This window comes from Neopelma chrysocephalum, unplaced genomic scaffold, assembly GCF_003984885.1.
Source record: "Neopelma chrysocephalum unplaced genomic scaffold, ASM398488v2 Primary Assembly neopelma1_24, whole genome shotgun sequence".
NCBI lineage: Eukaryota > Metazoa > Chordata > Aves > Passeriformes > Pipridae > Neopelma > Neopelma chrysocephalum.
In genome coordinates this window covers 9,450,439-9,474,275 of record NW_020897693.1, presented here as the reverse complement: position 1 = coordinate 9,474,275, position 23,837 = coordinate 9,450,439, and the positions used below count along the sequence as shown (strand labels likewise).

General features: G+C 39.1%; 1 protein-coding gene across 11 annotated transcripts in view; it reads left to right on the top strand.

The window, feature by feature from the left end:
* Positions 1–6,920: 6,920 nt before the first annotated feature.
* Positions 6,921–23,837, top strand: part of BRSK2 (BR serine/threonine kinase 2) — a 315,925-nt gene continuing 299,008 nt past the window's right edge. For 6 of the 11 annotated variants that reach the window (XM_027702611.1, XM_027702657.1, XM_027702631.1 and 3 more), the window contains exon 1: positions 6,921–7,365. In XM_027702611.1, coding sequence (XP_027558412.1) covers positions 7,272–7,365 — 94 coding nt within the window. In that variant the 5' untranslated portion in view covers positions 6,921–7,271. The remainder of the gene's footprint in view (positions 7,366–23,837) is intronic. The other 5 variants (XM_027702667.1, XM_027702650.1, XM_027702623.1 and 2 more) reach the window with 1 other exon arrangement.

The window sequence follows — 23,837 nt, the reverse complement described above, 5'->3', positions numbered from 1 at the left end:
AAGTGCTTCTTGCAGTTAGGAGACAAATTATCTAACAGCATAATATATAGAATGTTGTGTCACAAAATCCTATGAAGGAGCTCAGGGAGACACTAACAGGAGTGAGCTGCCCACTCCCAGGCCCATCACAGGGGCCATCAGCACAAGCCTCGATGAGCACAGGGACACAGGTGCTAGCAAGAACCCAAATCAGGAACTCTCCAGACAACTTTTGGACTAAGGGGCTCAGTGCCTAGGAGGGGGACACATTATGGGATGTAAGGGAAAAGCAGTTCCAGATCCTACAGGACTAATTATGGGATGATTAGGGGAGGAACCCAAGGTGGAGAAAGGGAGTGGGTTTTGTGATTTGGGGAGGGACAGGAGTGAGAAAATAGAGGGGTAAGCAAATAAAAAGGGTGAGTTACCATAACTGGCTAGACAGAATACTTGTCTGGCTATGCCCTATGCCTGATCAGTGCAGTCTAACCTGTGTTCTTATTAAAATATTTTCTAATTCTCTCCTGGGTGAGGGGTGTCTATTCTGTGCATATATATGTATGAGGGTGCTCCCAGCACCTGTCTGTGGTGCAGTGACTGATGAAGTGTGGGTGTGTGAGTGGGTGTGATCGCTAGCAAATATCAAGCCAAACCAGCTGGGGAGTAGGTGAAGTGATCTGGGAGCAAGTGGGTGAGGTGGTCTTGAAGGACCAGCTCCAGGTGTGAGAGCACAGACAAGATCATAGTGGAGGCAGCAGGGAGTGGGGGTGTTGGCCTCACTGGCTTGTATGAGCAGGTGCCAGCAACTGTGAGTTCTGTGATCTAGGTGCCAGCTACCAGGCAGACTCACCCTGTGGTGTAGACCGTTAATATTTTTACTTGTTCATCCGGGTCAGTACTTTTCAGCCCACTGCAGAGAAATGCAGGGATATTCTAGGATGTTGATTGAACGTTCCACTGAACCATCTGTGATAAAATCTAGAAAATTTTATTCAGTGTGTTTGACATCATACAACTTCACTGCATATCGTTAAAATGCCCATAAAACATCCATGGTAGCTGCTAATATGTGTCTAGCAGTTACTTCTTTAGGATATCATCATTAGAATCATCAACAAGTGATCGGGGTGCATACGCATTTTGTGGTAGAAACTGAATGGATGGAATTGCTCTAAAACCAGAAAAGCACAGCCAGAAGTTGTGTTTGTTTTCACATACTTATTTTCTACATCTTAAACACCAAATGCTCTGAACTCTCAGAACTACTGTTCCTAGGCTTCCTGAAAGCCTAGAAACTTTGCAGCTGGAACTGTTCCATTCAGCTTCAGGATTTCAAGAATGGTGCCTCACACATAATTTTCTTTCTTTACTTTTGGGGGTTCTTGAGCATTGATCAATGGATGTTACTTGTCTCAAGGATTCACTGTCTTCTGAGAAGTATGCACATAATCTGAAGAGATGTCTGACCATCTGTCATGGTGTCAAGTTTTTAAGGGAAGACAAAAAAACAAGCTCACGGAAAAAGAAATCTGTTGAAGACTACAGCATGCACAGAAACAACATCTGGCTCAGAAAGTCCCTGAACTGCAAACAATTGGATCCTGAGAGAGTACTATAGGGAAGAATCACACACACTTGCATTGGACTTATTCTTCCTTAAGTTTGTATTTACAAACACTTGAACTGACAACTGAAAACAGACATTCTTTTTGTCTCTTGTACCTCAAAGACAGGTCAGTTACCACAGATCTACCACAGATCCATCCTCATACTGAAAGTGTCTGATTGCTTTCAAGTTTGATTTATGTCAGGACCCAGTCAAAAGCTTCACTCATTGAACGTATGAATGTGCCTGCATATTAATATTTTTTATGAAATACAAAGCTCAGTGTATGAAAAAAACTTCATACAGAGATTTTCACATGACTATATTAAGCTGGAAAGTGCGTTTTGCTCCTTAATAGTTTAACAGTTCTGAGAGGCACAGGTAATGACAGCAGCAGGCTTGAGAAAATGACAGCAATATTTCCAAAGAAATAAAGAGAGACCATAGTCCAGAGAAAATGATACTGTGAAAGCAGTTATCTATTTTGTTATTAACTATTTTACAAGCCTTTACCTTAATCCAGCTTTAAACAAAGATGATACGTAGATAACAAGCTAACAGTTCATTTTTCTAGGTGAACCTTAAAATTAGTTACTAGAAATGTAGAATACCAGGAATCCTAATAATAATAGCTAAATTATTATTAACAATAATAATAGCAACAACAACAGTAAAATCTCCAAAGCATCTGTCTAACTGCTACCACAATATACATCTGCTGAGCAATGTGGACCTGTTTAGGAGCTGCTGAAGTGGGAGTCTTTATGGAAGCACTGTCTTCCAGTAAGCAAGGTTAACTAGCAGAAGTTCCTCAACCCTTGCTATAGTAGCAAAAGTATCTGAACTCTGAGGGTGTTCTAAGAATTTGAAACACCACTCACTTACTAAAATCCAGTCCTTTCTTTTCTTATGGTCTACCTCAGCTTCTTAGGAAAAAGGTAGCTATCTAACACAAAGGGGGAAAATTCTCAATTTTAGACTGTTAGCATCTGTTTGGAGATATTGCAGATTGATACAATTATCCTCAATAAAAGTATTATCAGTTTGTCAACAGTATAGGTGACTAAATGTCCCTCAAATATCTGGCTCAGTTTATTATGGAGGTTAATTCCCAAAATATTTTAATCCCAATACCACTTATCAAAGGGGTGTCATGTATCCATAGGTATGTGGATGGAACATGTAATTCAGGATGTGATAATGGATCCTGACATTGCAAATGCTGAATATTTTTCTCCTGTTTATCTTTAATATGTGGTTGTCATTGGCATTAGCTATCACGTTATTCTAATTGGAGACAAAGTCCTAGCTTATGTGAATTCTTCTTACCACAAAAAGTCAACTCATTTATTCTATGCTAATTATAAAAGCTTATCGGTGCCTTTTCTTGGAAGCCTTATATTTCCTTTGTTAATTTTCATTATTAATTCCACAGAGAATTCAATTGAACAAGTGAAAAATATTGAAAAAAACTTTCTCATGGATCTGTTTTTTCCTCTAGCTTCTTGCACCATTTCATGATCCATCGTGACTCTTAATATTTTCATGGGAATAAGAGGAAAGGCAATAGCAAGCATCTAAGAAAACAAATGAACATGAGGACTTTCATTAGATACAAGCTAGTGAAAATGGGAATGGGTGAAAAATGCAAATAATTTGCTCTGCTTTTTTTCCAGAAGTATGATAAAACTAAGCAAAATTCTAGATCATTACTTTTTTATTCACTCCATACTCAAGCAAAATTTTTGCTGTGTTGAGTCCTTCCTGAGTGAAATTTAGTTCTTAAATGAGAATAATGAACGAAAAATAATTAATGGATAAAGAAGTAAAAGTACTGAAGATTATGTCAATATGCTAACTATACACTTAAGTTCACACTGCTTGTTCATTGAAACACAAGATAATACAGAATAAGGTCAGGGGAAACCATCCCGTATGCATCCCCAAAGATATCTGATATATCCAATGACAGCAGAGTCCTGTTTATTCAAAATACTCTTGGAACATCAAAACATTTGGATAAACAGGGCTTCAAATAATTGAGGGAGTTATTGTATAAGTAATTCACACCAGGGGGACATAACCTAGATTCAAAGGACTGAGTTTCAGATCAAAGGGGTACAGATAAATGGGATTTGGCTCTATATGAACAAATAAAATAAACAACATTTGATTATTCAGGAATCAAGAAGTGTCCAAACACTTTCTCAAAAACAGTTTAGGACAAAAGGTCAAAATTGTTGCAATAGGCCATACAGAAGAATATTCCTATGGAATCAAAATAACATAACTAAATGAGACCAGAACGATATGGGAGTTTGGGGGGGGCGGAGGAGGGGAAGAGGAGAGGGGTAGTGTTTCTGTGCATGCATGTGTGTGTTTCTTTGTTTTGTTTTGTTTTCTAATCTCACTGATCTTCTAGTCAGGATCATATGAACTTCACCAAGTTTTCTAACCTTATTCCAGCCGTGACATTGACACATATTTTGTGACAGAAGGTGGGGATTTGTAACATCCCTGTCTCTGTAACTCATTTTCCCAAATGACCAACAGAAACAAACTTCACAGTTTGTACACAAGTTTGGTCTTGGGTGGACAATATTGTCTGACTGTTCATCTTTCTATTAATATCATGACCCAGATATGGTTCAACTACATACAGATATCATATTCTCCTTTTAAATGCCTTTTAAAATACAAATCTTGAAATTAAAAACGATGTTGATCTATGCTGATATTCACCCCCTGCATTATTAATATGGTGGTGTGGATACTTTGCTAATTTATACAAATAAATAGTATTTTCCTTTTTCTGAAAGCTATGCTCACATTCCTGTACTTAAGTGTTGTCCCTTACTGCCTGTGTAGGGGCCTTTTAACAGTGGGAGTGGTCAAACATTTATGGAGAGTGAAGGGTCTGAAACCATGACACATTTTGATTCCACTCAGCCCTTGATTTCTGTAGCCAACAGCCCGGTGGGGAGAGCGCTTCTCCCACCACGGTGCCTCAGCTTGAGGAGCCCAATCCTGGCTCAGAAGCCATAGGGAAAGGACGGCTTCTGAGTCATGCATGGGTGCCTCAAGTTTCAGAGGCATTTTTTCAACCATGTCACAAGGCATATCAGACTATCCTGCTGAATCCATCCTGACATCTCTGGGCCTTGTGGTTGGGCTTCTGAGCCCACGGGTCTGTCAGTGCTGCAGGGGCCAAGTCCTGCGCCACACCTGGGGCAGGTTTGTTTTGTACCAAGGGCAGGTGGTGCCTTATCCCTTGGCCGTGGGGCAGGTCTCATAGGCCTGTCAGCTGCCTGTTTAGCTACTGGTACTACCACCCTCCCCTACACCTCTCCACAGGGATGCTCACACAGCCTTCCCCCTGCCCTCTGGCCTCTGATTTGCCACTTTGGGAGGCAAAAGCTGCCACATCACTGCGTCTGCCAGCAGGGCCAGCTGCCTCCTCTCTGGTCCCCTCCTCTGGTCCTGAGGCTCTGCCAGAGGCTGCAGGACAGAGGGGAGTGGAGCATGGCATGGGGACGTGCCGTCCCGATTGTTGGCATTGTTTTCCTCAACTTTCTTCCCTCCTTCCATGGTGAGGGACTGCAGGCTCAGGTGCATGAGGTGACACACCAGGGCTCTGAGGGGAGAATGTGTGGGGCAGCAAGGATGGGCTTGTGGTGAGGTGGGGGAAGAACAATGCTTAATGAAAGATATGGGGAAGGGAGCTTGGAGAAATGGCAATTTGGAGTTGAGCGAGGGGGAAGTAAACACCTGTAGGGGCTGTAGGGGGCAGAGAGTGCCATTGGAAAGTTACAGAGGCAGTCCTCAGCATGGAAGGAGTCTTGGTGCTTGGTCACACAGGGTGAGGTCTGGAGGGAGAAGCTGAGGAATGGAGATGGTTTAGGGTGTTCTGGAGTTTGCTGGCAGGTTGCTGCAGTGACACAGTCTGGAAGTGAGTAAAGGTAAACCATAAAGAGCAAAGAAGGGCTTTTCCTTTCAAAGCAAATGTTGGAGTTTTGTTTCCTGAGCATACAGAGGGATACCTTGGAATCGGTTTAAGGTTTCAGTCTACTAGCCCGGTTTCTTCCTGCCTCCTCATCTTACTAACTCCTCTGCAACTTGGTAAGTAGAGTTGTGTTGTCTGTGGTACAGGTAAAGAGCCAATTTTTAGTTTTATTTCAAATTACAAGAGCAGCTGCTGTCTGTAGATATAAGTATTAAAACAAAGTAAATTTCCGTCTTCAAAAAAACAAATAAATAAACCTGAAATAGTCTTCTCTCAGTGAGCAACAGATGAGGCTTGTTCAAGTTTTGCCCTCTCTTTACTCTCTCTTTTACAGCCTTGTTAAGACTTCTCTCTCTGACTTAAGAATGCTTTCACTCTCTGTGGCTCAGTTGGAATTTGAATAGGAATATCTTGGTGAGTTTTAAGTCTGGAGTGGAACAGGGAAGAGAAGGTAAAAATGGCACTTGGTAATGGTAATGGTTTCAGCTCGATAGCCATGGAGTCTGGCTGAAACTGTACTGAACCCAGAAAATACATAGGCTTGTGCTGAACTGGAAGCAAATCTGCAGAATCTTTTCTTTCATCCAGCTCCTTAAGCTCTGAAGGTTAAAGACAAGCATAAATACTTGGACAAGAACAGTAAAAGTTTTCTTACCCTGCTAATATGGAGCCAGGGTATGGATCTAGCAATCAGTCCTATTACCATCTAATCTCTGGATTTTTGGTTGCGTTTCTAATTAAGAGGGTGGCTGTGCCATTTTTGATCTGTTCATCTAAGGACCTGAAGTTTATTTGCTCCCATAAAATTCAAAAGCAGGTCTGTCACTGAGTTCACTGGTTACAGGATTGGCCCTATTATTTTTATCCTTTTTTTCTCTTCACCCGCCTCCTTCCCCCAAGGTTCTCTATAATGGGTAAAACCCCCAGGAGATATAGGTCCTTCAGAATCAAACAGAATCAATGAATTTCCCAAGCTTATTTTCAGAAGTAGTTTTTTTTCCCCTTTCCTATTTCCTGCCACAGTCTCGTCTTTTCTTTAACAATCTGAAACTACAGCTGCATAGTGGAAAAGAATTCAGAAGTTAAAAAAAAAAAGGTGGATGTTTGGGTCTTAAAATAATATACACATTAAAATATATTTAATTGTGCCTTATCAATAGGCTGATGAACTCAGGTGTTTGCTGTTGCCATTGGTCCTGATGCTCTGTAGCAGGCAGAGGCAGCAAGTGCTGCTGATGGAAAAGAAAAGGTAGTGGAAGGAGGAGGGGAGAAGAAGGTGGGAGACGAGGGATTGGCTGCTTTTAATGTCAGTCTCAGCTGCGGCCCCGGCTCTTCCGCTGCTCCAGCTCTGGCTCTCCCTTGAACAGCTCCCAGAGAGAACAAGGCGTGCGGAGCTCCGATCACCAGCATCATGCTCCTTGGGCTTGGATCGTAGATCCCCCTCTTTGAACATTAAAATAACTCCTTCGTCTTTCAGCGTCCCAAGCAGACCCAGAGAGAGAACACGCACGTGAGAGAGGAAAGAAAGAGGAGGAAGAGGAAAATCTGCAACCAAGGGGACTAAAGCAGAGAAAAAGAGTGCTTTGCTTGCACAGCTGCAAAGTGGGAATTTAAAGAGCTGCAGAGAGAGAAATTCCAGCTCATCAGCACATACACATTGAAGAATTACAGATCCAGGTAGAAATGACATCAACAGGGAAAGAAGGCAGCGGAGCTCAACATGCACAATATGTTGGACCCTATCGTTTGGAGAAAACCCTAGGAAAAGGACAAACAGGTTGGTTCTTTTGCAGCAGCACCGGTGCTAGAGGGAAGGTGCTGTGGCAGCCAGTGAGGTGTCGGGAATGGGATATTTGAGGGTTCGGGTTTTCCCATTTGCTGCTCTAGTGCAGATAATATTCATAAGGGATTTTTGTCTTTATTTATTTTTAGTTTTCATTTTAATTCTTTCTTTTTTTTTCTTTTTTTTAAAAAAGAAAAGAAAAAAGCCCAGGATGCTTTATGTTCATTACTCCTGCTAATGGGTGTTGTTCTAATGACAGGCAGAGTGCATGCAGAGGAAAAAAATAGATGATCTGCTGGTGGTGAATTTTCACATCCATTTCTTCACTGCCCTACTTAGGAGCATTTTCTTTTTAATCAAATTATATTGAAATTAAAGGTTCACAGCCTGTAGTACCGAGGAGGGGGTGGTGGTGGTAGTGGGGGAGTCACCAGCAGTATTTCATGACATCATGATTGAAAAGGGTGTAGTCCTTAAGGTGCAGTTGGGGGGGGGAGGTGGAAATACGTACAGTATGTCTCTGGCACTGACTGCTGTGGGTATTTAGCAAATATGGATGGATGGGCTAGTGGTTTTTGTGGGTAGGGTCTGAAATAAAAGAAAAATAGAGGATTGGTAGCAGAATTCATTCTGGTTATGCTGTGTTTTTGTAGGAGGGATTGGGAGGGGGGGAAGGGAGGTTATTTAATTATTTTTCTTAAAGCTTGTTTATGAAACTCGCCCCCAGCAGATTTTCCTGAATGGAACAATGGTAAGAAATATTAAAAAGAGGAAACGGAGTGGAGGGAATTAGCAGAGAGCAGGTGCCTCTGCCCTACATGACATAATTAGATCCCCTGAATGCGTTCAAGATCTGGACTTACTGTTGCTTGCATGGATAGCATGTTCACTTCAAGGGCAGGGGAGCATTAATTGGAAGAAAAACGTGCTTAAAACGAAGCCCAAATGTCTTCCTTTTTTTTTTTTTTTTTTTTAAATAACAGGTGCAATAAGCAATGGCATCTGGCAAATTCATTGGGTTGGGAGCCCCCCAAAAGTGGATTGAGACTCAAAATTATTATTTAGGGAAGGGGTAAGATCAGCCATAGGGGGGCTTCTTTGGGCATGTGGGTGTTAAGTGTTGTTCATTATGGTGGGACAATAAAACATGATGCATTGTGGTGTATTTTTTTTTTTTATAACCCAGCCGAGCTTTGCCCATCTGTTGTCTAAAGGATTTAATAGGCGTTTCCAGCCCCAGCTGCTGCCTCTACTCTGCCTGCTTCCTCACTGCCCTGCGTGGCAGCAGCTCTGCAGTCCGCAATTTTCTTAGGGACACAGTCAAAATCCAGATCTTTCTCTGTAAGAAGCAATGCTCTTCTGAGATGATTGATTATAACCTCCCTCCCATCCTTCCCCTCCTCTTCACAACCCCATAGCAACCGTTCAGAGACATGGATGAAGATGACATTGTCTTCTAGTGGAAGTGACTTTTATTTATATTTTATTTTTTTTCAAATCTCTTCAGTATATCAGCTACTAAAGGTAGTTCTCTGTCACTGTTTTAGGTACCACCTTTATTCTTTGCATAGCTCAGTAAGTCTTCTGCAGCTGTATTCTTACGAAAATCTATTCTTATGATGATAATGAAAATACAAGAAAAATTGTGGTGTATTGTTTATAAAACTGCCCTATTTCTGCTGATATCCTTTCCTGGATACTCCAGGTGATCAAAGAGCTAGCTGTAGATGACAAATTCATTTTTGCCTTCATCACCATTTCCTTTTTTCTTTCCCTGTCTCACATTCTCAGCACCCCTCCCTCCCCTTTAAATACAATTGTGCTTGGGGTTCCTGAAAATACGGCTGCATTAACCTTTTGCTCCATGTTCTTATAGCCTGACGTTGTGGTCCTAAAGGGTTATCTGCAGCTTTGGTTATTTTTTTTCCTCTCTGCTAATCTTCCTATCTTCCTCCTAAGTGATTAGAGACGTGGGGGTGGAGGGAGAACAGGATGTATTTAGAGGCTTGCTGCTGTTGGCCTCTGCAGTTATTCAACCAGCTGGACAAGGGTGAAAGTTTCCTTTTGCAGTTTTACCGTATAACTAATCTTTATAGATAAGTCTCTGCTCTTTGCACACATGAATGCACATGAAATGCACAATGCATGGTGTCATAGAAGCTGGAGGTGGGGGGAAGAGGAAGAGAAATTTTAAAAGTAGCTGATGTCAGTCTATGTCTCTCTTGTTATACCCACCCTTGATTAATGGAATAATGCACTGAGGTGAAATCTAACTCAGTATTAAACATACATGGCTAAATATGGAAATATGCCTCCTGGTCTTCTCGCATTTTCTGTGCTAATCCCATTTTGGAGCATGCAGAACGGCATGAACAGTGTGTGGCATGTAGCTCATCTTCATCCTGCTTGTTTTGGAGGGTAAGCAGGCAACCTGCAGCATTTTAGGAAGAGGACAAACAGTGCAGTATGAGGGCCTGATTTGCCATAGTATGTTGTCATGGTGTGTATCTTTGCATTTGGGTTGCAGTGGCATACACATGAAGAAAGTAGTGGTTGTAATCATTCCTTTGGAGCTTGACTTTAAAGCTTGAAAGATTAGGAGATAATGGCTTGGAATATTTTTTTATCCCAAGGAGATGAGAAGAGTGAGAGAGGAAATGTGGCAAAATGTAATGATGAATAGAAAGAAAGTATAAGTTGTGTTGCAAAGTACTGTCCATTTTGCAGTGATCTTCATATCCATCGTTTTTATTTGGAATAAAAAAATATTGACTCTATACAGTTATTTCAGATAGGCAGATGTTTGCTCCCAGATACATTAGTTTTATACAAATGTGTTAATCATTCTTACCTGCTTTTACTGAGATCAAAAGAAGGGGCTTTTGGGAAGGAGTGTGGGTTCATTCATAGTTCAGAGGAGACCTAGGAAGGGTGCCATGGAGGGAGAACTTAATGGTAAGTAGAGCTTTCACTGGCTTGCTTTCTGTGAAGTTCTCAGTGATTGCCACCTTAAAAGCTGAAAAAAAGTGTTTACCAACAGCAGCCTGCTGGTCCCTGCAAAGACGTCCAGTTGCGGTATCTAGGACTTCAGTGGAACCTGGTGACATCTGGCTGTGGGTGGGCAAAACTGACAGGGAAAAGCCTTCTGTTCAAATTGGTGGGTAACGACTGAAATTGTTGTTTGATCAGATATGCAAAATTTGTCCTGAGCAGCCTTCTGGGCTGGTGCGTCACGCTTGCTGAGGGTGAGTGATGCCACAAAGAAGGGATTAGGGCCTCTTAGAAGTGGGAAGAGGGTTACATTGCTGCCAGTGGGAATGAAAATTATTTTTAATAATGCAGCACATAAATTTAACGTCTATTTTGAATACTGTAGCGAGATGGTTTGCTTTTGTAATAGGTTGAATTCAGAGCACCTCTTGTTGGTGGCAGCTGAAGGAATAGCTCATGGAATCTTTATTTGAATGATTTCACAAGAACACGAGAAGCATCATAATCTTGATTATTGTACTCAAAAATTATTTTACAGAACTGTCAGTGTAAAAAAACCACTGCTATATAAATATGGGTGTATGGGGAAAGGTCAGTTTATCTCAGTTTCATTGATACATTCTTTTACAGTTCATTATAGGAGGTTTTCATTGTAATTAACAGTAATGAGCAAAGAATGTGTGTCAAGTTATGATAACACATGTGGAAATAGTGTACCTTGAGAAGCCCCGGTCACACCTGATCGTGAAGCAGTGTTTTAGTTTTAGGCAAAATAGAGGCTTTTCTCCATTTGCCACTAATTTTATGTGAAATCAGCTTCTTGCATACTCCTTGCTTTATTTTTTCAGAATTGTACAGTTATCTCTGTTCATGTGTTTCTTTTAGCCTCATTAACCCCTATTTCACCCCTGAAACTCTCAACAGTAATTCAAATTGACTGTAGTGAATACTTATTAATGAGTGAGAAGATGAGGAACTTGTGTTTCCTGTGAAGGTCTTCAGCATTTTGGAGGGTTTTCTTCTGTTTTTATTTGACAGTCACTGTATAGGCTTCAGCATCATTATTTCCTATAGCACCTGTTCAATGTCTAGTTGAAATTTCCAAAATGCTGCTTTGTCTACAAGCGATAAGACATTAGCTCTAAGTGGGAGTTACCCTACTCACTTTGAGATAAACTTCATGAAAAATTTAATGTTGCTTATCCATTTTGTCTTGTTCCTTTCATTCTGTTTTAAACCCAGTACAAAGAGTCCTGCCTGAAACTCACGGGACTTTGACCTTCTCAGAAAGTGTAGGGGTTCCCTTTTCTGCGTTGTAACCTATATAGTTTACATCTATTTAGGAGTATAACATGTTAATTATATGTGAGCCATAAGTGAGGTGTTCAGCAGTGTACTGTTGGGTTATGTAAGAACGGAAGTCATTAAATTTGGGTTTTAGTGAATTTAATAGCCTTTTATTTAGTGAGAGCTTAAACAGGATGTTTCTTTACAGCCTTAACCATCTGTTTCCATGACACTGATAGAGACTGAAATTTATTAATTTTTTTATTTTTCTCTGTCAAATTTGGTTGAAAGTGAAATCTTCAGCTCTATTCAAGGGGTGTTGGGGTGGTCAATGTGATCTCAGAAGCCTGGTTTCCTTAGGTAAGTAGGCTAAACAAAGTATATCCTTTTCATTCATACTGCTGTAATTGTTTTTCTGACCCAGTGTATTGGATCAAGAGACAATCTCAAGAGTACAGCTTTCTTCCATTTAGCTATCTAGATGAATATATCATTGTAAGAGGTGTAAATCCTTGTAGTTTTCCTCGTGGCCTTTTTAAACACACAAACAAACAACAAATCAGTAGGTATACTAATAATGTTTTCATACATATACTTTACTTTCCTTATGAAAGTTTCTTTCAAAACAGTGAATCCATACCCTTTATCTTGATAGTCTGTGAAGACTTAAATGTTTAATTAGTAATCATAGAAATAAATTCTACAGGCAATACTGTGGGTAGTAGAGATCTTAAGAATGAAATTTTGCCTAGAAAAGTTATATCATAGTGACTTTGACTTAATAGATTATAAAGTAATGATTATGAGTTTTGAGAGATTTAGTTTTTCTTAACTTTACTTAACTTTACATACCTTTGATCTGATTGTTCAAAAGTACTGTTTGCCTGCCTTAGTGACTGAAGTAAACTAGTATTACCATGCTGCATGTCTGAACTGCAGAGTTCCGATAATCCCTGTTAAGACTTTAACTCTTCTTTGTTTTTTTTGTTTGAGGTTTTTAAGCAAATTCCTGTTTGCTAACTGCAGAGAAAATTATTTTAGTTTTCATTCTTCTGCAAACTTTGTAGAGGCATGCCATTAGTCTTTTACCCCCATATCAGTAGCACAATTATTATGAAATTGTCGAAACTGCAGCAGGCTCTGAATTATTGTTTTTCTTTGTAAAGCACAGTAAGCTTTCTCACCTAAGATTTGTTAAAAGTCAGCTACTGTCAAATGAGTAGGACTCTACAACTATATACTTATATTTCAGATGCTAGCAGTAACTACAAAAGCAGTGATTTCACAAATAGAGGTTTTGCACTGCTCGAGCACTTTTCTACTTTACATCACTGCTCTAATGTCATTTTGTGCCCCTGTGGTGGGGAGGACTGCATTAGAGTGAGGAGAGAGGTCGAAGGAATGAAAAAAACTCGTAAGAATTTACTTCTAGAGAGGAATTCTTTCTGCTCTCTAGAAAAGCTGTGATTCTGTGAGAAGGCCAAATGTAGTGTTTTAGATGGGTTCTTAAAATTTCTTTTGTAAACTGAGTGGAGCAGCCTTTGTATGTTTTGAATTCTTCAGCATTGCAATGTTTTTCAGTATACCATAACTTTACTCCATGCATTGAATTTTGGAAAGTCTTTAATATTGAATGCTTTAGAGAGCTAAACGGTAGTTGCAATGACAATAATAAATATTGATACACACCTAAAAACTAGTAGGTAGGTAATACAGAACATATGTCAGTGGTGGATGAATTCCAGCTTCCAGAAGAAATTTGAAAGGAAGTGAGAAGTTTGGAAGTAATGTCCTCTGAAGTAAGAGACATTGCACGAGGACTGTATTGTGCACATAGGAGAACATTCATAATAAGAAGAGGTGGAAGCCTGGGTGTAGATTTCCATGTAGATAGAGTAAAGGCAGAGACATAAATGAATGCTCGAGTGGTCTTCTTCAAATGGTGAGATACTGTAAATTGTCATTGTGAAGTCAGTCTATGTGTGAAGTTGAGCTGACTTCAGCAGAAAGATCATCAAGTCCATAATAAATGAGTAAGGTGGAATCTTTTTGTTTGTTGTGGATTGTTCTGTTAAGAAATATCCCAAAGAAATTTTCTGGTTTTGTTTTAAGCAAGCCCAAGATGTTTAGCAATCCTAGTCAATAATGCTGTTCATTCTGCTTATGGAATATGAGAAGATTGTTCCATTTCCAGTTCATGCATAAACATTATGTTTTTCTACAAAACTTCCATAATGATCTGTAGAATAACATGAATAATTTGTTGTAAATAGTGTTCTTAATGAACTTGAACCGTCTTCATCTGCAGTCTCTGTAAACGCAGAGTGGTTTCCTTTAAATCCTTATTTGCTTCAGATTTTCTGGCAAACAACTATTTTTATCTCCTTTCCCCAACTGTCTTAACTCACATATGGATTGGTTGCACTTAAGTAGTATTCAAAGATTTGAACTGTACTCTTGAATGTAGTCTGATGGATATATTGCATGAGAGAATTGCATTCTACTTGTATCATTGTGCAAGCATGTCCAACACAGATGTTTGCAAGTGCAAACTAAAAATTTAGTTTTCCTGGGCAATTTGGACATGAATCCTATGAGCATCCATGCCTGAAAAACCTAAGTTTTCCAGAAAGGCTTTTTAAAAGGCTCACAGATGTGACCAAATCAAACTTAATTAATTTTAAATTCCTACTTTTAGAGCCTATTGTTTATCCAGTTCCATTTGACTTATTTTACATTTAATTTTGAATAGGGATACAAAATTTTTATTAATTCTAGTTACAGACTAGAAACATTACTGATAAAATCATGTTAAAAACCATACAAAAAAAATCCACCCAGAAGATTTTTTTCATTGCTTCATAGCTTTTGCAAGTTGGATTTAAATGGAGGTTAGGTGGAACAGTGGAAATTGTTTTGGTTCCTTTTATGAAAGTGTATTACAGGCTATTGGTGTAGCTGCAAGCATTTTTTTTTTTGATGTGTCATTTGTGGCAGAGATGCCTATGAGAATGCAGTTGTCCTGTGGACAGTATAAACAGGAATATACTGCTTCTTTTGCAATGACCTTGAGATGATAGTTTTTAAAAGCTAATAAATAGGAGTGTGTTGTGAGACTAAGGATAAAAAGCAGTATGGACAAAGAAGGTAAATGATGGTGTGTGTTTAAGCAAATCGAGGTACATTCTCTGGCAAATGGTCTATTGCCTTCATAGAAGGGCAGAGTCACCTTCAGGCTGGTGCAGGTGGCTGATGCATAGTTAGTGATGGAGTGGGTAGAGAAGGACACTTACCTTGAGTTAATGGTTTTATTTTGTGAAAAATTATTATTTTCTGAAGGCCACAGAGACAACTGTCAACTGACATAAAGTAGCCCTAAAGCTACCCTAAATAACTCTTTCACAGAGTTCTAGTGGCTGAGCTTACTGTTTTGCACCCCATGGATGTGCTAGGCAGTTTCTGCCTTTTAGACTTTTGTTGCACCTACTTTGACTTTCTTGATAAAGGTTATTGCCTGCTTAAGAGGACAAGAAATATTTTTTCAATTTCTTCTTCGCTTAAATATTTTTAATTTGGGATGGTGGAAGGGGTAAGGTTAGACTGGAAGAGGCCGTTCTTTGTATAGCTTACCGCAGATAACAGGCGGCATTTCAGTTTCTTGTCTAAGAGCCACCCACTAACAATCAGTGATTTGATAATTAAGGAGTTTGGAAGAAAGTAAATAACCTACCAGTTACTGACAAAAGGAGATTATTGCTGGTAAAAACTTTGCACCAACATTTATAACATCAACTGACAGTAAATGGGTTAATGCAGGGTGTAGGGGGGAATTGAAGGGAGAAACCATCAAGTGGCTTAAGGTGGTGTGCAAGTACTGTCTTTTTTTCTTTTTTGTTTTAGTGTTCCAACACTATATGGGAATTATAGGCATGGTAATATTTCCAGTGAAGTGCTTACCTTTAGTTTTTTTTTGGTTTTGCAAAAAAAGATGAAAAACTGTTTTCAGGCATCCATTTAGTAAGTGCTTTTCTGGCTGCCTGCTTCTACTTACGAAACAACATGCTGTCTTTATATGCTCTTTTTCTTAATTATTGTATATGTGGGTAGCAATGTAGACACTAGATTTCTACACAGATACTCTTATGGGGAAAGTGATTGTTTTGTTGCTTTGGTCCAGGATGAGGCACACCAAAGCCGGGGTTCATAGTGTCGGTTCATCCGCCTTATGGTAATATCACTTATGAGGAAGAGGGATCTGCGATAACATATTTGCAGCTAAATGTGAGCTGGAGATGTACAATTTCCTTTCTAAAAATTTTATTTAAAAAAAAAAATTCTGCTCTGATAAAGTCTGAGCTCATCCAGCAAAAGACTTTGCTAAGACTACTATCTTGTTGCATTTGAATTAAAGCACAAGTTTAAGTAGGAAAATAAAGCTTCATATCCCAAATCTTTGTGGTGTAAAATGCACTGTGTGGAATATTAAAAATTTTCTAGTGTCTTTTGCTGACTTTTTGCCAGCTGAGGGTTGGGTTACTCATCATGCCAGCCATTTGCCCTGGGTGAGTTTCATTCAGTGATTGTGTGAATTCCTTTTAATAACTATGAGCTGTCTGTAAGATTAAGGGTTGGATTTGACTCTTAAGATTTTTACCATACTGGAATCTCCTGATCTCTCACATTATTCTGTCACAAAGCTCTCATCATATTTTCAGGTTCTAAATGATGGGTAGCTTGGCTGTCATGTTGGGACAACCTGCTGTCGGGAGGTACTGGTTTGGTCTACGGTTTTCTTTAGGAAGGTATTCTCAAAAAACTTTGGGGATGTTACAGTTCTAAGGCTGAGAGCCTTAATCGTTTCAGCCCTATTTAAATAGGTTGATGGTTACTGCTAGAAGAGCTGGTAGAAATAGTCAAGAACATAGCCTATATCTAAATAAGCATATATTATTGTTAGAGGTTTGTTTTTTTTTTAACTGTGTGGTCATAGTAGACTGAAAAATAAGATACTTCTATGGTTTTCCCCTACTTCTTGTATAAGATACATTGACTCTGGGAAATTAATACTTATGTACTGTGTGTCCATGGAGGATTAGTTTCTCTTTTAGATGTATTTTTTTCTTCTGCATTTCATGTGTCTTGCCTAGCTTGAGAACTGAGAGGAAAGATAATTTGTCTTACATTGTCTGCATGTAATCTCTTTCATGCTAAGGCACTAATCCTAGTAAGGCCTTTGTGTGTGTATAGGAGGTTTCATTTAAATATAGGAAGAAGCTTCTCCACTGTGAGAGTGGGTTGAACCTGGCGCTGGTTGCCTAGTGATGCTGGGAAGTCTCTATCCTTGCATGTATTCAAAAAGAGACTAGATACAGCCTTGAGCAGCTGCTCTAGTTGACTGTGCTTTGACCAAGGGTGTTGGACTCGTTGATCTTCAGAGATCACTTCCAACCTCAACTCTTCTGCTATTTGTTATCCTATGCAACTAAACCATAACTTGCTCAGTGAACTGTGGATCTAAGGAACTTTATTTCTTCCAGTTTTGTACCCTATATTCCCTTTTTGCTCCTGCTCTGTGTCCCTTGTCTCATGGACTAGGTGAAGACAGTGTTTGTGGCCCATTTGGAGCTGTCTCTGCTGCTTGCCCATCTTTTTTATTTCTCTTGGAATACGTTAAGGATTAAATCACAATTACGCTTTCCGTAGTGGGAGTGATAGTTTGAATCTCTTATTTTTTTCCACAGACATTCAGCACTTTCCATTAAATTTATAGAATCTTAGAGACTTCCCTTGCTCTTTCAAATTGGGTTGAAACTTAAAAATCAGTTTTGATTTTATGGAGGAACTGCAGCCAGCCACCCTGAACATTTAAATTTGATTTCCTTAAAAAAAAAATCAGGCTAAAGGAAAGTTGTCCTAAAGAGCACAGGTTCTCTAATCTTTGTTTGGTTTTGAAGAACATGAGATGCTGCAGTGGCAGATCAAGATGGCTGGAATACAGCTACTCTTCAGATATAGCCATCACCTTGGTTAAGATTCTTACACCAAACTTAGAAGGAACAAGTGATGCTAAAACTACATTAAGATTCCCTAATGCTGGGGGAATCCCCAGACAGCTTGATAGGCTGGATTCCTGCCTACTCTCTGCTGCTGGAGCAGTGCAAAGCAAGGACGATGGAGACTTGAACTTGGTCATTTCTGTTTGCAAGCTGAGCTCAGAATTCGGGGAGTGTGGGAAGAAGGGAGCCCTCTCTGTATTTCCTCTGTGTATCCATTTTGGTACAGTGGCAGTATTTGAAGTAGTCCTTTCCTGCAGAAAGCTGAGAGGAAGACTGAGAGCTGTTTGTGTGTTTGCAATGCCTGTCTGTACAAAATCGTCACCAAAGACAAAGCCAAGTATTATATTAGAACTTGGCAATGACACAAGCACTATCGCCCTACTAAACATGAGCATTTGTTTTTTCGTAGAGACATAGCTATGAGTGGCACAGCTTTTAAGATTCCTTACACTTTATGATCACCAACCTTAAATAATTTTTTGTTAGCTTTTGAATCTTGTTAAATCTACACTTTTGTCCCAAACTTCTACTCCTATAAATCAGTAACGCTTGATTAAAATCAGAAATCATTGACAACAAAGAATGATCTGTCCTAGTGTTTCTGGGATTTGTCCCATGCTGCTTTTCTTCTGGGTCTGTGGTTTATTTCATTGCTCATATTTATGAAATCACATCTCTTTTACTTCTGGTTGTTTCCTGATTGTGATGAAGACGTTACTTAGGCAAATTCCTCACTCAGTTAAATCTGTGCATTCTTAGTGACTTCAAGACCTTGCTCAAGTTTATCTGAGAGGGGAGTTTGACTCATGAGCAAGCTTCTCATTGATGGCAGCAGAGGCAGACCTCTGGCAGTGTTCTAGTTAAGAGCAGCCTAGGAATACATCTCTGCAGTGAGTATTCAAGCAAATTAGAGCACTAAGTGGAACGATACTGTAAGCGAATTCAATTCAAACTGAAAATACAGGCCCAGCATTTTATAAATTACTATATTTCATCCTTAAAGCAGAAGTCTGTGCTCAGCTAACAGACAAATCAAGGCAATCAAATGTTTTAATAGTTTTAACAGTAATTCTTCTCTAGTATTCCACACATACTTGTACTGAAATTACCCAACCAGTTTGCATAAGTTTCAGGATGCAGAAATTGTCCTTACCTTTATCATTACCACATCTTTGCTATGGAAAGGAACAGCCAGACTACTAGTATGATTGGGACAGTTGCCATCTTATTACCAAGTGGCTCATCCTGCTCAGAAAAAATGCTGCAAAAATAGGCATGGTTTCTGGATCTGTCATTAGTGCTGTCATCGCCATTACTCTTATCACCAGTGCATCAGATGAGTTACAGCTGAGAAGCCTCTTTAGCTCTACCAATTCTTATTTATTCTCAGTGTTTTGGTGCCTGTGGCTCTGCAGAACCAGGTGGTCTGTGGACTGCTTTGTAAGAATTCATAAAAACCTTGAATAGAATAGCAAAATTAACATCATATTTACTGTTCAACTGCCTACTGTGAATTTCTGAAGAGCCCATGAGAAGGGAGAAACTCTTGTGTTTGAAGTCCTTCTCTTCTCGTTGAAATGGTGGAGATTGAAAACATGGCAAGGCCAAGGATCCTGGTCAAAGGGTTTGTGTAACCTGCAATCAGAGGTGGAACTCCAGCACTGGTACGTAATGTTATTCTCTCCTGCCACAGTCAACAGTGGAAATAGGGCAGTGAAGGTTGGAGAAGTGAAACAGAGAGGAACCTTGCTCTGTGTAGAAGTCCTGTCTTCCCCATCTTTACCTTATTATTTACTTGTACCAGTTGTGCCTTTGTTTTGCTCTGTGGATAAACACTGCATCAGCTACAAATTGATATAGTGTGTCAACTATGGATAAGCTGAGCATTTTTATACATAATGCATTGTACACTTGGTATATGTGTGACTTCATTTCAAGGTTGGGGTTTTTTGTGTGTTTGTCAACCTTCTGCTTGATCCCGTAGAGTTCCAATTCTCATGTGCAAGACTATTGTGTACTCTCAAGGCCCCTTGAATTAAAGGTACTGAACTTTTCGGAGGATTGGGTCACTACTCTTGTGGTCTTTAAAATGCTACAGAATCCCAGCCGAGTCATTTCTTGGCTTCAAGAGTAGTAGAGATGGATACAATGCAGGCTCTGTTCATGTCGTTGTGCAGTTGTAAGGCAGATTATTCAGAAACAATAACAATGTAGTCTTCACTGTCCTTAACAGCCTCAGCCACTGACTTGGAGTGAAGCCTTTGGCAAGTTAAATTTTTTTTATTTTTTTTAAATGATGATCTGCTCTAAAACTAAGATAATGCTTGACTTTCCTTTTGGGACTGACAGGGCTAGCCAGCTAGTATTGATAACTTTTTCAGTATTAAAGGCCTGGAATAACCCTACTATTTAGGCATAGTGATTTTTTTTTGTTTGTTTTTTTAAATCTCCTGATTATGGAGTGGACCTTACAGCTTGATCTGTCCAGGTGATGATATCTTTTTATGCTGTATTTGTCTTCCATAGCTTCTCCTTTTGATTATTGTAATATTGATACATAAATGCTGAAATCTCTGTGGCTGCATTTAAAACTAAAGTTGTTCTAAGTATCTAATAAAATAGAAAAATTGCTTTGGTGTTCCCATTTTGACAATATGTGGCTATGCTGACTTTTGTTGCTTCTTTCCTTTGGGGCATTTGTCCCTGATCTCTCAGACAAAATGTCACTGAGTAAAACTATGTATGATGCTGTGTGTTCTACTTACAAAAGATTTATAACTTGGTCAGTTTTATTTATGCCTCTGTGGAGCTGGTAGAATTCTACTGCAGTGTTAAAATGCAGCAGTTTCATTTTCCTGCAGGCAGCAGCCCTCTGGTGGTGTGGGGTTTTTTTTTCTTTTTTCTTTTTTTTTTCCTTTTAAGTCATCTTTGGAGATTCTGATAGACTGATAGAGAAGCCTTTAAGAGTGTCTCAAATTAAGCTGTATAGTCTCATATCATCTCTTTTCCTTTCACCACCCCAATCTAAATTTGAAGTAAAAAAAAAAGCAAGGTTAAAAGATGCACCCAGTTGATAATACCAACAGTCTTATTTGGCAAAATTATATTTACCAAATATTATTTCAGTCAGTTTCAGCTTCCAGAACTATTGCCTGGAAAGCGTATAGGTCAGTGTGAAGTGGGTGGCAAGGCTAATGGGTGGTGAGGCTAGACTGCTAGGAATGCAGGCATTTCTGAGGAAGCTGCTGATGAACTTGAAAATTGAAATATCAAAGGATTTTTTTAAGGGATGACCTTACAAGTCTGTTACATGGGCGTTAAAGATAGTCATGTTGTAAGCTGCTGTCTGGAAAAAATACTTTGGCCAATAGGGAGGGAGAATCTTTTTATCAGCACCCTAGGAGTGAAATTTACCCTTTTGTTAATATGAGATTTAGCTATAACTTGAATCCCACTTAAGACCTATTTTGAAGTATTAAGTTATGTTCTGGGAGGTAAAAATGGGAGTTCAGAAAATAGATAAAATTAAAATATTACTCCTTCCTATTTTTGAGATGGTAAGCCAGAGTTTTGTGCAAATGATTTTTTTGAAATTATTAAAGCTGTGCCAAGGTTGCATTTGGCTTGTTTCCTTTCCAGGACTACAGTAAATGTCAAAATCATGCTGTATCTGCAATTGTGCTACTGCATAGATACTTTGTAGGAAGACACACAGTTTTGTTAATGATATTTTTTTCTAATGAAAATCTCAAATTATGTTTGTTTCCAGCATAAAAATGAATTCAAGTAGTTTATGGCCACTGCTGGAGGTAGACTATGGAACTTGGTAACTCTTTTGTGTTGATCCCTGTATAGCTGTACATGTATCATAGGAGAAATTAAATCACCAAGAATTTATTCCCTAACCTTCACAGAAAAGCAGCTGTGATTATAGTGTCAGTACCCTGGGTAAAATGCACAATTTCTTTGATTTGCTGTTGTCTCTCAACCCCCAAAAATGCTGAAATTTGAAAGGAAAGTGTTTAAAACTCATTTTCTTTCTTATCGGTTCTGGTTTTGTTACTGGATGCGCTTGGTAATGTGACCTTTGCAATGCAATTTTTGCCATCGTCATATTTGTCCTGCTGTGAAGTTGGATAGATGTGCTATTTCTCTACATTTTAGAAGTTGTGCAAGGTGAGCCGGTTCATACGCAAAACAGTATCTAAATGCAGTTTTAAACCAACACTGTCCTGTAGTTTTTGGTTTCCTCTGGTTATAACAGTTGGCTGTTATAGACTCTCTCTTTACATGAGAGTCTAAACTTCTCCCTGGTCATTACATTTGTACCATTTGTATTTTGTTCAGAGATTGTGTTTTACAAGAAAATTCTCACATAATGATGGGTCAGATTTTTGTTCCTGCTACACCCTTTTTTTTTCCTTCCTGTTGCAACTCCGGTTCTTCATTGACATTTCTGTGGATTTACAGCCATTTGACACAGCAGACCACCATAATATCCTACTATGGATGTTACTGTCTACCATATGTCCTTATAAGAGTCACTGTACTGAAGCCAGCAAATGTGTACTATCAGGAAGTTGTTTCAAGTGAGAATATTTTGTAGTTGCTGCTCCTGACTTATATGTAAACAACTTCAGCAAAGGCTAGACCATAAGCATTAAAGGGTACAGATAGAAATGTTAGTCAAATACTATTTGATTACAAGCTATACCAAAAAAAAACCCCAAAACGCCATGATGCATTCTCTTGTCAACTGTGATGCTTATTTAAAATGACATATACTGCTGAAGAGAAGCATTTAGTAATTGAAATGTAAGTGGGTGACAAAGAAACAATACATATGCACCAGGGTTTTTTTCGTCCAGTTTTGTGTTTCCAAAAAACCCATCTCTGACTGTCATAGTAGCAACTATTGACAGTATTGGAAGTAACTTTTTTGGTTTTCTTATTTCTCTGGTGCTATATTAAACCTTTATTCTTTGGCATTCAGCAAGTCAGTGGTATAGGATCATCTTAGTGCTCGCCCTTTGATTTTTCACTCTTTCCCTGTGGCAACTTTCCCTGCTGGATGCATGTGGATTTAGCTTGATTCCCAGCCTTGCCAGCAGCATTGTAAAATCGAACTGTAGCATTTGAAAATACTGCTCTATTGAAAAACAAGCTGGAGCAATCCAGACTTGGATTTCAAAGGGAAAGGAAAGATCTTGATCCATGCTGCTTTGCAAGCTCAGCACCATGGAGTGTGATTGACTGTAAGCTCACTCATATTATGAAACACTAAAGGGTATTTAATGTAATGAGAGGCTGGAAAAGTGGGATATGTGAGATCATGAAGAAGCCCAGAGTCTGCCTCTCTCCACAGGCAAATAGGTGTTTTGCTTATGCTGTTGTAAAAGTGGCATGATGGCTCTGAGGCTATCAAGTCTTACTTTAGATTTACAGTGCTTCACAGAAAACACAATTTAACTGTGGATTACAACAGAAACAACCTGAATTACTATCCATATAACTTTAGTTGGAGTTGATTTATTTTCTACAGTGTAACTGAAATAAAGGTCAGGTTCTGTGACTATGGGCTAGATCCTCAGGTGGTGCTATCTGGTTAAGAGTCTTGGACTTCATGCTGCGTAACTAGTTATGGATTTGACCTTCTATACAAGGGCAGAGACTAAAATTTTTAAATTTGGCAAAGGGTCTAGATGTTGAATTTTCTTGTGTCAAACATTGCTACTTGAGAAAAATACAAAACCACACGCATTACGAAAGGGTTTTGTGTGAAGTTTTAGATATTAAACCATTTCTGAGAAGAGGTACATGTTTGTTTCTGTCTTTGAAAAGGCCTTTCTGTATTCTTTACCTTTTTTTTTTTTTACTTTCTTTATGTAAGTAAGTGGTCTCTGAGTTTATAGCAGCTGTATTTCTGTGTTGATATAATAGCACAGCTTAGATACCGCCTCTGTTCTAAGCTATCCACAAATTCTCTTAGACAATTGACCTTTGGGCCTAGAATTCTCATGCTTGACCTCTGGTCCAGAAATTCCTTCTTTTTGTCTCAAGAGATCTTGATAAAAATTTGTATGACTAGGTTTATTTTATCTGACTGTTGGCAGCAGAAAGTGGTAAGGAAGG